Source organism: Suricata suricatta, chromosome 7, assembly GCF_006229205.1.
Source record: "Suricata suricatta isolate VVHF042 chromosome 7, meerkat_22Aug2017_6uvM2_HiC, whole genome shotgun sequence".
Taxonomy (NCBI): Eukaryota; Metazoa; Chordata; class Mammalia; order Carnivora; family Herpestidae; genus Suricata; species Suricata suricatta.
The window spans coordinates 12,797,555-12,810,531 of NC_043706.1; the positions used below are offsets into that span (position 1 = coordinate 12,797,555).

At 47.7% G+C, this 12,977-nt stretch overlaps 1 protein-coding gene across 1 annotated transcript in view; it reads right to left on the reverse strand.

The window, feature by feature from the left end:
* Positions 1 to 9,273: 9,273 nt before the first annotated feature.
* Positions 9,274 to 12,977, reverse strand: part of MYLIP (myosin regulatory light chain interacting protein) — a 21,738-nt gene continuing 18,034 nt past the window's right edge. Inside the window, exons 7-8 of the mRNA XM_029943135.1 lie at positions 12,800 to 12,975; positions 9,274 to 10,785 (exon numbers count right to left, since the gene is read on the reverse strand). Coding sequence (XP_029798995.1) covers positions 10,696 to 10,785; positions 12,800 to 12,975 — 266 coding nt within the window. The 3' untranslated portion in view covers positions 9,274 to 10,695. The remainder of the gene's footprint in view (positions 10,786 to 12,799; positions 12,976 to 12,977) is intronic.

Here is a 12,977-nt window from a genome sequence, read left to right on the forward strand (position 1 = left end):
GGGGGGAGGAGGTGGTGAGGAGGGAGAGGGGTGTGGAAGAAGAAGAAGAAAGAGAAAAAGAGAAAGGAAGAGGATGGGGTGCCCGGGTGGCTCAGTCGGTTGAGTGCCGATTTCGGCTCAGGTCATGATCTCAGAGTTCGTGAGTTCGAGCCCCGTCTTGGGTTCTGTGCTGACAGCTCAGAGTCTTGACCCTGCTTCCGATTCTGTGTGTCTCTCTCTCTCTGCCCTTCCCCCACTCACGCTCTGTCTCTCTCTGTCATCTCAATGATAAATAAACATTTTAAAAAGAGAGAAAAAAAGAGGAGGAGAGGAAGAATGCCTCAGGGATCATTTAAATAGTCCTGTGACTATAAGGGAGTTGACATATAGAAATCTATATTATATATCTTAAAATGTAACAATTCTGTTGGAATTGATGTTGATGATGATGATTCTTATAAACATTCTGTCTTGAATATATTTTTGCTGGATTCCTCAGAAAGAAAGGAGGGGCCCCTTGATACCTAAGGTGTTGCAGGAGATGGTGGTGCAGACACACTGAGAACTGCAACTATTGCAGCGAAATGCCCAGCTTTTCCAGATCACGTGACTGGATTCAATACAAGCAGCCAGGCAGCGGGGGAGGCGGCTGTACTTTGGTTCCATTAGGAGGACTGACCTTCCAAACAGGGAGCAGGCTGGCCAGGAGTCAGGCCTGAGACGCTGGGCAGTCCCCACGAGCATCCTCAAGATCTTGGGCGGCAGCTCCCTCCACGCCAGGACCTGGTGGCAGAGACCAGGTTCTTCTTTCTTTCTGGTTCGCGTAGGCACGGGAGCAGAGCCCCTGGCCCGACAGCGCACGGTTGCTATGTCTGGCCACCTTGTCGCTGGCTCTGAGGAAGCTGATCGACCTGAATGAGAGATGAAAATGTTGTCTTTCTTTTGGGAGAGAGAACTAGTGGGGGAGGGGCAGAGAGAGAGAGGGAGAGAGAGAGAGAGGGAGAGAGAGAATCTCAAGCAGGCTCCACACCGTCAGTGCAGAGCCCCGTGTAGGACCTGAACACACAAACCCGGAGATCACGGCCTGAGCCAAAACCAAGAGTCAGACGCTTAACCAGCTGAGCCCCCCCCCTCCCCGGGCGCCCCTCTCCTTCCCTAGATTTATTTAGGCTCGTTGTCTTCTCTCCTCTCTTTGTTGGCATTTACAAGGACGGGGAAAGGAAGAAGAGAGGACTCCGTGGGCGACTCAGTAGGACGTGACTCCTTCCCCATCTCGCCTTCAAGTCTGGAGTGAAGTACGCATCTCTCAGGAATGTGTTGTGCAGTTGGCTCTAGTATTTTGGCCTTTTTCCCGGTGGCTGTGGGCCTGGAAGGGGGGTGCCCTTGCGGGGGGCAGTCCAGAAAGAGGCTGTGGCACACGAACGGTCTCCCCTCCGACTCCAAGGCCTTACCAGCCTGCACTCTGGTTCTCTCCCCAGGGATTAGCAGTGGAAATGTGAAGCCAGTGGAGGAGGCCTGGCAAAAAAAAAAACAAAAAACAAAAAAACAAAAAAAAACGGGTATTAGCATTGATACTTTGAAAGCGCAAAGGCTTGCCAAGGCTTAAATCCTTCAGTTGTTTTGAAGATCCTTTCAGAAACACAGGGCTGGAAATCCCAGAATCCTAATCCCATTTGGCTCTACCTGGATGCCTTCTCACTGTCGAAGACGCATTTCCTTCCCCCTAAAATAACATGGAGTTCCCAAAAAATATTGTTGTGAAATTGCTTCCCGGGGCAGCAGTGGGCTGCTCCAAAGGGAACGTGTGAGAACCACACAGAAATGAGGAATGCCTCACCCAACAGTTAGACCTTCCAGCTCAGGGGGGGTGGAGAAAATGGGGGCTGTTAGTTACACTTCTTAAAGAACAAAGCAAACCAAAACAAACGCAACAGCGTACTGCCCTTCTGGGCCTTCAGATGTCCCGTGTGAAACCGTCTGAGGCCGGGTGTCATTTTGAAACAGCGTGGCGAAGCCCTCCAGGCGCCTGTATTTGTAAACTGGTTCTGGCGTCGATTCCGATGTGGGTGTGGAGGGGGAGCGTGCTTCCCACAGGACACCAGGAATTCAAGTCGATTCTGACCCTGATCCACCGGGGGACAGCCTCAGATCCCACGGGCGGAGGGCTAGGTCCTACAAGACGACCCTCACCCACTCCCATTTCAGAGGCCAATCAGGAGCCCAGGTGTCCCCTGTGCTTCTGATGACTGGCTACCCACTGGAGGTTCCAACGACCCCCTCCCATCAGGGATGCCAAGTGCAAGTCCAGGTTGGGTCCTGTGGTTCTAGTTGACTGGCTACAAGCCAGTGGTTCCTAGAACTCCCTCTTCAGGTCTGGGTGATTTGCTACAGCAGCTCACAGAAGTCAGAGAAGCATTTTACTAATGGATTCGTGGTTTGTTATTGAAGGATAGAACTCAGACGCCTAGGGCAAGGTGTGGGAAAAGGGCACAGAGCCTCACCACTCCCCACATCTGCCTGCATTCGCCAGTCCAGCAGCTTTGTGACCCCTGTCCTTCTGGGAGTCTACGGAGGCTTCATTACACAGGCATCATTGATTAATTCATTGGCTGTTGGTGATTGATTGACCCATCAGTCCTTCTCTTTTTCCACCTGCCATACCCCACCGAGTTCAGGGTGTAGGACATCACAAGCTTGGGTCACCTGGCTACGAGCCCCCCATTCTTAGGTGCTTTCCAACAGTCACCTCATTAATGTAACAAAACACACCTTGGGCAATCTCCTCTCTTACGAAATTCCAAGGGCTTTAGGAGCCCTGTGGCCAAAACAGGATGGAGACCACATTATGTATTTCTTATGATAAATCACAGCATCACAATTAGACTCCTGGCTCTCCTTTTTGCTTAGCTCTGTAACCTTGAGAAGTCACTTCATCTTTCTGGTCCTCATCTATAAAGAAGGTCCCAAAGAGTACCTGCTTCACAGGCATGAGGGTGGGGACTAAAGGGGCCTATTCCTGGAAGGGTAAGAACTGCCTCGCATCGAGTGTTGGGCCTTCTTTCCCCTCGTGCGTGCTGAGTGCGACCCTACCAAAGATTCTCACGTTCTGTCTGTAAATATTAGAAAGCAGCGGGGAGGCATGGCTTCTTCTCCAAAGGAAAGAGAGCTTTCAAACATCCAGGTGATATGGAGAGAGGAAAGGCTTCCTAGAACCAATTACCGGCATGCTTCGTTTTTCTGGTGCTTTGTTTTATTGCGCTTCGCGGGTAGTGCGTTTTTTACAGGTGGAATGTTTGTGGTAACTCATCCACCGGCATCACTTGCCCACAGCATTTGCTCACTTTGTGTCTCCGTCACATTCTGGCAAGTCTCACAGTATTTCCAACCTTCTTATCATTCTTATATTTGAATGGCTGCAATTCATGATAAAACTTGAACAGACGAGGAAGTGTGTCCTAGGGATGAGCAAAGAAAGTGGCTTCTGGACATGGAGCCAACTCGCGGTGACAATGCTGTGAAGACGGTTGGAATGGCAACACAAAACTCAGAATATGATCTAAATGTCGTTGAGAAAGTGGTGGCTGAGTTTGAAAGCGGGATGGAGTCCAATGCTGAACGAAGTTCTACTGTGGGTCAAATGCTATCAAATAGCCTTGCATGCTACAGAGAAATCACTAGTGAAAAAAAGAATCAATGTGGCAAACTTCACAGCTATATTATTTTAAGAAATGGGCATGGCCACCCCATCTGTCAGCAGCCATCAACGTGAAGTCATGGCCCGCCTCCAGCAAAAAGACTGCATCTCGATAAAAGTTCAGATGATGGTTAGCAATTTTTAGTGGTAATTTTTTTTAATGTTTATTTATTCTTGAGAGAGAGAGAGAGAGTGAGCATAAGCAGGGGAGGGCAGAAAGAGAGGGAGACACAGAATCCAAAGCAGGCTCCAGGCTCTGAGCTGTGAGCACAGAGTCTGACGTGGGGCTTGAACTCCCAAACAGTGAGATCACGACCTGAGCTGAAGTCAGACACTTAACTGACTGAGCCACCCAGATGCCCTGACCCTAGTGGTATTTTAAAATGAAGGTATGTACACTGTTTTTTTAGACATGTGCTATTATACACTTTACTAGACCACTGTAGAGTGTCAACATAACTTTTACATGGGATACCAAAACATTCATCTGACTCACTTGATGGCAGTATTCCCTGTATGGTGTGGTGGTCCGGAACCAAACCCGGGTGAGGGGAGGTCATGACTCCCCCAGACTAGATACTACAGGTATACCTTACTCGTTCTCCTACAAAGAGAGGACAGAAGAGGAGGCCCTGAGGAAGATTTAGAATTCTGCTTCTGGTTTCCTTTCCCATGCAATGGGGTCGTTTGTGGAGGTTACGCTTGCTTTGGTAGACCTTATAGAATACCTAAAAGCCATGGTTGAACACTGCAGGGAGTTGGGCTTGAACACATAGCCCGGGCACCATTCCAGAAGGTGCTGCCTGACTCTAAGGGCCCTACCCGCCCACCATGAGCACCGTTCCACACGCGTAGGAAGGGTCCTTGGAGAAACTTATGTATGATAGCCTTTCCTCTCCTCTACCCCCTAACGCTCACTTGTACACTCTCCTGGCCCGATGTAGCAGCACAGCGCTGGTTTTGAACGTTTGTTGCATGTCATCTTTTTTATAAAGCTGAGCCTCCTTCCATTAGGAATCATCATGAAATTGGGGGTGAAGGAGAAAGGTAACTCCACATTTGAAGCCGCAAAAGCGCTGTGATTCCTTTTTGGTCTCTTTATTACGAGGCCTCGTCTCAGATAATTTGCAGCAAAGTTTTACCCTGGAGCGGGTTTTGTCTGTCATGTTAAATTCATAGGGGAAAATCCTCCTAGGAGTTAGAACTGAGAAATAGACAGCTTTAATAACAGAAACGCTGATGTAAAGAGCAGGGAAAGGCAGCCTGTTCTAACCATTTAGGGGGAAAATGGGTGAGATATTGCTAATAAGCGCAGCTATATTTTTATCTTACCATTTTCTTCATCTGAAGGAATACTGAAATGAGGTATTAAATTCTGAATGATTATCTGACAGCCTCCACCTCTAGGGCAAATTATTAGCGTGAGTTCTATTTTGCTAATTCCTTCACTCAAAGCTCAGAGGACACACACTTACCAGAGCCCAGATGTGTTTCGGAATAAAATCTACAGACGAGCGTGGTGTGAACAGAATTCCAGAACCCAGCTACTTCTAGATTCATTTTTGTGACCTTTGTGGACTTGACCTTCTTAATAAGTAGGGCTGGCATAGGCATGGGCGGGGCCGTAGCACCCTCTTGGGTATCTTATGCCCCCGCCTAATGCCATCTCTCACCATTCGGCCTCAGCCCATCCCACCACAGACCTGAACTCTAGTTACACCAAACCACCCACTGGGTCCCAAACAGGCCACCTTTTTGAACCACCTTTTTGAACCACCTCCTCCCACCCACGTTTCCCATCTGGGAAACCAACCTTCTGCTCTCTTTGAAGGGCCATCTCTAATGTGACTTCCTTCCAGAAATCTTTCCAACCCCAAAGAGAATTAATAGCATCTTTTTCTGATCTTCCAGAATAACCCAGGACCCTTTTCACTGTGGATCATAGTGCGCTGGGATTATTTGTTTACAGTGTCCCCTCCCCCTGGTAACCCTAGAGGGCAAGGACTTTCTCTCAGATGTTTGTACCTTCTAGCCCAGAGTTTCTCAACAGCAGCAATATCGATATTCAGGGCCGGAAAATTCCTTATTGTGGGAATCATCCCCAGCCCCCACTCACTAAATAAATGCCAGGAGCAGTTGTCCCCAGTGTGGTAATTAAAACCATCTCCCGACATCGCCCGTTGCCTCCTGGGGGAGCAAAGGGCCCCTGGTTGAGAGCCACTGCTCCAAGCCTATAAGAAAGAGCTTGATCTAAGTAGGTGTTTAATAAATATTTGCCAAGTTGATAAATCAATGTCTGAGTTAATGAATAAAAACCTGAGCGAATGAACAGATGAAGAAAGACCTTCCTATAGCTTTTACACACGCACCAAACCAAACTTAAAACCTTTATGCCAGCAAGTCAAGGCTCTTCATGAAGCAGCTACGCTTCTTCCTCTGTGTTCCTTGTACCCTTTGCTTCTTGCCCATGTGCTCTTCCCCATTCTCAAGCTTTATTTTCCTTTCCACCAACCTAAATGCTATACTCACTTCAACACAAAGAACACAAAGTGTTACCTACTTCAAAAAGCCTTCCCCAATTCACCTCGCTGACAACGATCTAAGTATTTCGGAACAGGATTGGTGAGGAAAAATGGTAAGAATACATATAAATATAATATACATGTAATAGATGTCTATACACACATATACCTATGTATCTATTATTTTTGGTCTTAGACCTATTCATCTTTTTGTTTCATAAACATGTGTAGGAATTTTCTTCTCAACTAGAAGAATCGCTCCTAGATAGGAGCACTTACTCACACCGTTAAGGGTTTTCTTCGCCTTAGTGTTAGCACAAGCTTTATGACCAACAGATGTTTAGCGTTTGCTTGGAATGAATTTCTTCTTCAAGCAACCAGCAGGTGTGTTAAACGTGTGTTGTTTGTGTGCTCCCAACGCAGTTTTGTTTTCAAGAGGCATAGGGCTAACTCTTTAATAGCTTGCAGTTTTTAAACAAACCCGCTTCAAGGAGATTCTGCAGACATGAAGAAAAGATGTTGTAGGAGTTCTGTGAGAAGGCACTCACTGTCATAAGCAACGAGAAAGACAAAAATGGCTGCCTTTTGTCTCAAACTCCATCTAGGCTTTTGTGATTGTGCTCAAACTCCATCTAGCCTTTTGTCCATTGCTTGGGAGAACTGTATTAAAAACTTTGGCCTGAGGCGCCTGGGTGGCTCAGTCGGTTAAGTGACTGACTCTTGGTTTCAGCTCAGGTCATGATCTCGAGGTTTGTGCCATGGGCTCCTCGCTGACAGCACGGAGTGGACCTGGATTCCCTTCCTCTCCCTCTCTCTCACCATAAGTAATAAACTTAAAAAAAAAAAAATCCTTGGCCTCCCTGGTTACTCTGAGCTCCCTCAACAGCCAGGCATCTCTCATACTCTTCCTCCTTCTGACATACTTGCCGTGGTTGGTACAGACATTTTCTCCCTGTGCTTGTGCTTGGAAATTTGCTCCAACTTTTGTCCATCACTTTTGGCATCACTTTCTCAAGTGTTTCTTGGAAGAGCTCATGCTTTACGCGAGTAGTTGCCCACGGGTCTTCTGAACCTCAGTGTTCGACGGCAGAGTTAAGGAGATGACCCCAGAATCTAGCAGCGCTGTGCGTGAGGCCCCATCTGTGATGGAGTAAAGAGAGGCAAATTGGAATGGGGTAGGGTGGGGGAAAATATTTCTAGCTTCTCTAATTTTTGTAACCCTTGTAGCTTGTGTCTTCTGACAGAACAGCGTCTTGAGGCTTCAGTCTCCATTTATTCTTCTCTGCTGCATCATTTGAGAGAGAGAGAGAATGAGAACAAGGGAGAGGGGCGGGGGGGGGGGGGGGGGAGAGAGAGAGAGAGAGAGAGAGAGAGAGAGAGAATCCTAAGCAGGCTCCGTGCTCAGTGAAGGGCCCAGTGTGGAACTCGATCCCATGACCGTGAGATCATGACCTGAGCTGAAATCAAGAGTTGGGCGCTCAACCAACTGAGCCACAGGGGTGTCCTTGTGCTGTGTCTTTTAACTCCTCCTCTCCTTGGCTGTCTCGTCTATGCCTGCCCATGCCTTCCCACTGAAAACATAAAACCACAATGCTTCTCTGGCCCAGCCTCCTCCTAGAGCACCATCCTGTTATTTCACACACTACCCAACGTGCGATGGCCTCCATTTATCAGGTCCACATGCTGGCCTCACACGTGTCCACAGCACACTACAGTGTGGAAACCTGTAGCCTCCCCTCACTTCTCAAAACACACCCACTCTTTCCCAGAACGCTGGACCTCCTATTTACTGTCATGTCTAATGCCCCCTTCTAGTTACTCCAACTCCTGGACCCTACCGCAGCTCCCTCTTGTAATCTGTGTTTTGGAGCATTATTTTATCTCCCTATATGTAGTGCAGGCCATTCATTGCTCCTTGTTAAATTTCCAGCATGCAAGAATACCCCAGGTACTCCATGTGCTGAACAAAGGATTGCTAGAAATGGGCAGAAGATTGAATTAGGTACAGGAATCATAGAAAACAAATGCCCATCTCTCAATTCTTTTTTTTTTTAATGTTTTTATTTTTGAGGGACAGAGAGAGTGCGAGCAGGGGAGGGTCAGAGAGACAGGGAGACACAGAATCCGAAGAAGGCTCCAGGCTCTGAGCTGTCAGCACAGAGCCCGACTCGGGGCTCCAATCCACTAACCATGAGATCATGACCTGAGCCAAAGCCGGACGCTTAACCAACTGAGCCACCCAGGTGCCCCCTATCTCTCAATTCTTAAAAGATTATCTTCTGGAAACAATCATGGACTTGTCCAGCGTACTTGTATTGGACTGAACTTCTGTAGCAGTTGAAATTACATCCTTCAACTGCTACAGGTAATTATCAGTTACATATACAATGTGAGTGTTCTAGATGAGGCCCAGCAGCACAAATGAGCACACGAAGGCATGCTTACAGCAGATCCTAGTGGCAGCGAGGTGTCCCACAAAGTGTATTCCTAGATTCTGTCACGTAAGACCGTTACTGGTCAGACCAAGACAGGCACTCACCTGTCCTGGCAACTAATGAGCGGCATCATCTGGGTTTAAACTGTTACCTTCCAGGGGCGCCTGCATGGCTCAGTCGGTTAAGCGTCCAACTTTGGCTCAGGTCATGATCTCATGGTTTGTGGGTTTGAGCCCTGCATCAGGCTCTGTGCTGACAGCTCATTGCCTGGAGCCTGCTTCAGATTCTGTGTCTCCCTCTCTCTCTGCCCCTCTCCCCTCTCAAAAATAAACATTAAACAAAAATTTTAATTGTTAGCTTCCACTTCTGCCATTCCTCTCCTTCTCCAACACCTTCTAGTCCCGTCCCCAATTTTTATCTGCTTATACAGATTATTCCGTTTTCACCTATATTTCAATCCTAGACCAGAAAGCAGAGGAGTAAATAAATGGATGGATGTTCCCGATTGGAGCCAATGCCCTCAACATTTTCCAGTTTTCTATACAGGACCGCAATAGATACCAAGTGTGATGCATTGATGCTTCTTTTTTTTTAAGTGAACAAAACTGGATTCAATGACAAAAACTATGATGACGCCAACAGCCATGTTTGCTTTAAAGTCTTTATTATCCTGAATACAAAAGACAGAAGTCTTTGAGGATATAGCAGAGTTCTTTATGTGGAAACATTATTTCTTTTTTACAAGTGAAAAAATAAATACCTCTTGGAATAAAGGCTTATATACTAATATGTGCCATAAAAAAGTAGAGTTTTAATATTTGACAAAATGTCTGTGCAAAGAAACAAATGCATAAACACATTACTGCTACATTAAGGCAATATGAAAAGTATACTCAGAAATCTCAGTAAAGTGACAGTGTAGGTTTCTAGCTTTAATGTAGCTAGTATTGCACCCAATAAGGTCATCTAGGTGTCCCGACGTCCTAGAAAACCCACAAGCTGACCAGCGTCCAAAATGCCCAAGTGGGAGTGGAAAACTTGAGTAAGAAAATAGAAATAAGGAAGCTCTAAACCCCTCGAAGACGTAGGGAGGGTACCTAAACGTTAATACTTAAGCGTTTACAAAAAACCAAAAGCGCACAATCTCTAAGATACCCATGATAAGGCTGTAAAGGCTTGATGGCTCAAGCAAAAGCGAACCCCACTGGATGAGCTGGAGTTTGGGGGGAAGGGGAGGCCCCCAGCCCCCGTTTGTACTCCACGGACCTTCATCTCTGCAAGCAACGCTCTGCCTTCCAAGGAACGCACGTTCCCTCTTCGATTTAAATAAACTATCCCACCAACTCAAGAACCCAAGGAGTGCGGACTGCTCCACAGAAATCTTATTACCAGAGCGGTAGCATTTGATAAATCGAACGACGTGGGGGCGAGGAGACGGGGAGGGAAGAGAAGCCATGCACACTGAGTTACCGGTTTTCCATGTGTCAACCTTTTGCAGGTCCCAGAAATGATCTTTACATCTGTTTGCCTTCCAGTCATTCTTGGCCAAGTTATAAAAACAGAAATGACATTAAAATGACTGTTTCTTTAAGAAGAATTTCCTATTAAAATGTTCAGAGCTCCATGACCATACAAATAGAACCAAGTAAATTCTTAAAACGAATTCTTACAAAACTTGCTGCAAGTAGGAGACTTACCTTGGGATCCATGAAGGAGACTTAACAATATCCTTTCCTAAAAGGTACCCAACTTTTTGGCTAGGCTGCCACTTAACTGACCTCAACGATTTGACTTATCCCTTTACACGATCATACAAAGAATGAGCCCACAGAACGAACATGTCTGTGTCCCAGAACCCTTCCAGGGCCCCACCACGGCAGGTGTGGATTCTACACATGGTATGCGTGGGTGGTGAGGAATATTCGTTTTGATTGTTCCTTTTCTTTTTTTAAACGTTGCATGGCAGATGGGTGTCGGAGTACTTGTTTTCTCCATGACCGTTTTTTTAGTTGAATAATAGCGCAGTTCATGGAAACGTGGCTCGTCCAGCCAAGTGCACAGCACGTCAGATTACAGTTAGGTTGAGGAGACTGGTGTGAGTCGGCAGGTAGACGTGTTGTACGTGTTCCACCCGTGACCTGCAGACCGGACAGGACTGGAAAAGAGAAGCCAAAAGTATTTGTTAGGTCCCCTTCGAGAAGGTGTCCTCAGTGCTGACGTGCGGCGCCTTCTCTATTACGTTCACTAATAAAGAAGTTGTGGTCACAATTATTCCTAGCTCTCAACTGGCAGAGGTCTTTGCTTTCTATGCGCTTGAAAGTCTAGACCTTACAAGGGACTCAAAATAGCGTGAGAAAGTATAAACTGCAGACAACTGGCTGGGTTTGCAGTCCCCTGCTAACCTGGGCACCGTGGGCGGCTGCTGAAGAATTCTTGCTGGGCAAGGAGGCTGCGGTCCCTCTGTGGGCAGCCTGGAACCGCTCTGGCAGTGAGGCAGGAAACCAGAGACCCTTCCGGAGTCTGGGAGGCTGGCTGACTCAGACCAGCGTCACTGGGTTAATGCCATGTGGCCAGCGAATGTGGCTCTGCTCCAAGTCACAGGTCACAGTGCCACTTCCCCAGCTGGCTTCTCAGCAAGCACTGTCCCCGCCACACACACCCCCTCTCTCCAGCCACAGGGGAGATGTGTGTGCATGGAGATCAGATCATGTGGGTGGAAAAAGGCAAATCCGTGACTGCTCCTGGAGAAATCACTCCATGTAGTAGAATGACCTACTCTTGGGAAGGACAAAGGCATCCTGATGCCTTACATTACAGGACCCTAAAAATAGTTCTGGAATTAGCAGCTTTTGAAGCAATGGATATTATTTAGGGCTGTTTTTTTTTTAATTTTTTAATGTTTAATTTATTTTTGAGACAAAGAGCATGAGTAGGCGAGGGGCAGAGAGAGAGGGAGACACAGAATCCAAAGCAGGCTCCAGGCTCTGAGCTGTCAGCACAGAGCTCGATGCGGGGCTTGACCCCATGAACTGTGAGATCATGACCTGAGCTGAAGTCGGATGCTCAACGGACTGAGCCACCCAGGCGCACCCCCCCCCCACATTAAAAAAAAAATCTATTTAGGGCTTCTTTTAAATAAATAAATATGTATAAATAAAACCACATTGACATGAAGCAAATAGTTCTTAGAAAAGAAAACGAACGGAAAAAATTATTATAAAAGGAAACGTAAGGTGCAAGAAGGGAAAGCATACATGACTTGCTATTTTGTACTGATTTTAAATTAGTTTGACTCCCAAAAAGCCAATCCAAGATGCCCCATAGAGGGATGTGGAGCCATCAAAGAAAAGTAATTACAAATGATCCCAGAGTAAACACTCCCCCCACAGCTAACTGAGAGGCAGCTAGAGCTGACACCTGAGGGTTCAAGTATTTTAAGGAAATAATAAAGACCATCTTCCCGAGGCACCTGGGTGGCCCAGTCGTTAAGCTTCTGACTCTGCATTTCGGCCCTGATCATGATCTCACAGAGTGCTGGGGCTCTGTGCTGATGGTGCAGAGCCTGCTTGGGATTCTCTCTCTCTCCCTCTCTCTCTGACCCTCAACTCTCCCTCTCTCACAAAGTAAGCAAACGTAAAAACCCTTTTAAAAATTAAAGGGGTGCCTGGGTGGCTCAGTCAGTTAAGTGCTCAACTTTAGCTCAGGTCATGATCTCACAGTTCAAGCCGCACCACCGGCTCGGTGCTGACAGCTCGGAGCCTGGAGCCTGCTTCAGATTCCGTGTCTCCCTCTCTCTCTGACCCTCCTCTGCTTGCGCTATCTCTCTCTGTCTCTCAAAAATACATAAAAAACATTGAAAAAAAATTTTAAATTCAAAAATAGGAATAAGTAAGCAAACTTAGAAAACAGAACCCCAAACCATCCTTCTACGTGCTGGGAAGCAACGCGAAGTACAAGAGGGTGGTCCCGAGCCAGCGCTCGGGAGGCCTGGGTTCAAGCCCAGCTCACGCCCCCTGGACGTGGTACCCTGGGAGGCGGAGCCTCGCTCCCAGAACCCGAAGGAAGTCCGCGGCTCTCCGCGGTGATGGGTGACAGCGCTGCGCTGATCCAGGACGCCCCGTGGGGCGGCTCCGCCAAGGCCCGGGAGCGCGGGAGCCCCGGCTGCTCACCTGCAGCTGGACGGCGCAGGCCTCGCAGCACACAGTGTGGCCGCAGGGGCAGAAGGCGGAGTTGATCTCCCCCTCGCAGCACAGCATGCAGAGCAGGGCCTCCCGCAGCTTGCGCAGCCTCTCCTGCAGCGCGCGGCTCTGCCGGCAGCCCGGGCCCTCGCAGCCGCCGCAGCCCGGG